The sequence below is a fragment of the Rattus rattus genome, chromosome 2 (genome assembly GCF_011064425.1).
Source record: "Rattus rattus isolate New Zealand chromosome 2, Rrattus_CSIRO_v1, whole genome shotgun sequence".
In the NCBI taxonomy this organism is placed as follows: Eukaryota; Metazoa; Chordata; class Mammalia; order Rodentia; family Muridae; genus Rattus; species Rattus rattus.
In genome coordinates this window covers 118,389,557-118,391,737 of record NC_046155.1, presented here as the reverse complement: position 1 = coordinate 118,391,737, position 2,181 = coordinate 118,389,557, and the positions used below count along the sequence as shown (strand labels likewise).

The 2,181-nt window shown below is 37.8% G+C and overlaps 1 protein-coding gene across 1 annotated transcript in view; it reads right to left on the bottom strand.

Moving 5' to 3' along the window:
• Positions 1-897: 897 nt before the first annotated feature.
• Positions 898-2,181, bottom strand: part of Hdgfl3 (HDGF like 3) — a 48,614-nt gene continuing 47,330 nt past the window's right edge. Inside the window, exon 6 of the mRNA XM_032893310.1 lies at positions 898-2,004. Coding sequence (XP_032749201.1) covers positions 1,999-2,004 — 6 coding nt within the window. The 3' untranslated portion in view covers positions 898-1,998. The remainder of the gene's footprint in view (positions 2,005-2,181) is intronic.

Below are 2,181 nucleotides of genomic sequence, written 5' to 3'. Positions count from 1 at the left end.
TGAAGATAAACTTTATTAATTTTGAAGCATTTTATATATACATTTTCATGACAAATTTTGAACTTTTTATTTAAGAAATCTGTGCCAGGTAATGGTGGCACACACCTTTAATCCCAGCTCTCAGGATTCAGAGACAGGCTGATCTCTGAGTTCAAGGCCGGCCTGGTCTACAGAGCGAGTTCCAGGAAACCAGGGCTACACAGAGAAACCCTGTCTCAAACAAACAAACAAAAAACCTTTGTTATATCTTCCAATTTAAATTGTTATCTAAGTTCTCCATATGTTTTGCATTACAATGAAGATATCTTTTGACAAATTTCATTATTTTAAAATAAAATACTTAAAATTAAAAAGTACCTTTTAAAGAAAACAGCTGACTTGACAGCCTGTCTTTAACGAATTTTCCATACTTGGAACTGTGTGAGTACGATGGGGAGCCATTGATAGCTAAATGACAGGAATAAGCCTGAAGGACGGTGATGTCGCAGGGGCAGTAGACTGACTGGGGCATCTAAGCCTCAGAGCCCTGCATCACCTTCATCATCACGACCACGCTGGGATTTAAGTCTTCTTCTGTTTTCTCTTCATGTTCATTAGTTCTTCAACACAGTAAGAACACCCAAAGCAAACAGGATGCACGTAAGGCTGTGTGTAAACACAGTGTCCATTGAGCTGGTGTTTTCTTAGACATGCAGACAGATGCTACGGTTTCTCCCTCCTGTCTCTCCCAGTGTTTTCGATTAACCCAACATCCAGAGTATTTAAAAAGAAAAATGGTAGAAAAAATAAGATTCTCACCTGCACTTATTCTAATGTCAGTTTGCTGTCCACCTTCGCTATAACACAAGAATTACATCAATACTTCACATTACACATATGGAGCCAAATGACACTAACTCAGTTGTTTACAACCTCAAACCTTACTCCCAGGACACATTCCAATAAATTTATTCTGTAAAAACAATACATTTTTTTGTTGTTTTTGATTTTTTTTTTACAGTAAACTTTTCGGCTACAAACCTCAGACATACACAAAAGATCTTCCAAGGACAAGCATAGCAGGGCTGGGGAAACCCAAACTGACTAATGTGTTCTCACAGTATAAGCTGGCATAAAAATAAATAAGACTCTATTAGCACAGCAGCGACGATAATGTACACATAATAATGCTTGGTGGATGAATGGTAACTACTCTAATTCTAGTTCTAAAAGAAAAGTTTAGTTTAAAAGTCTATCTTCAAGAGTCAATGCTTTGTTTTCCCATAGTGCTCCTGCTGATTTCAGCTTTCAAGTGTAAAGTGACCATCTTGAGTGATTAGCTCAAATCATATTGGCTTTGGGAAAAAAATAAATCCTTGCTTTATTTTGGTATGACATAAAAAGACTCACTAAGTTCACATGTAAACTCAGCTTGTGTACACAGGAACATGAATTTTGAGAAGTATAAGTTTCAACTAGCTATTTCTAATACAGAATAGGTATTGTACAATGTGGTTAAACTTTACACATGGCCTTAAAACTGAAAGATGACTCTAATCTCATCTCCATATACCAACAGTATGTATCTAGGAGTTGGTTCTTGAGTTCTGCTATAAAGAAAATCCCATCCTGAAGTATTATGTTGAGTAGTTATCTAAAAAAACGAATTACTATTTAGCTGACTGTTTGATGATGGTGGGATAGAGGCAGAAAGCTGATGACTTGGACTGCCTTGGAAAAGGAGCCTAGACACGGAGAAGTCTGCAAAATCTTGATCATTCTTAGTGGTTAAGGGCAACTTCATGCAACCAAATAACATAAAATTAAGTCAATAACCTTAAAAAGGTTAAAATGTCTCTTTTTCCCTTCAGCAGAACAGAGAGGAATGTAATGCACACACACACTGGGGCTCTGTCAGTGACAACAAAGACTGTTGGTTCATATCAAATCCAAGAATCAGACAATCAAACAGTTAACCTTCTTGTGGTTTCTCTCAATATGCAGCATTCATTATGGTAGTTAGGTCTGTAAAGAAAGCAAACAGAACAAGCCTTAGATGAGCTAGGACACTAAGCGGGAAGCTAGTCACCCTGTGGGCACCGGACGGACTACAGTTCTCTGAGGTCTGAAGCAGCCTCCTGGCAGCAGCCATGGTTGGAAAACAGCGTCAGAAGCTTTGCTTTTTATCAACTAAAAACGTAC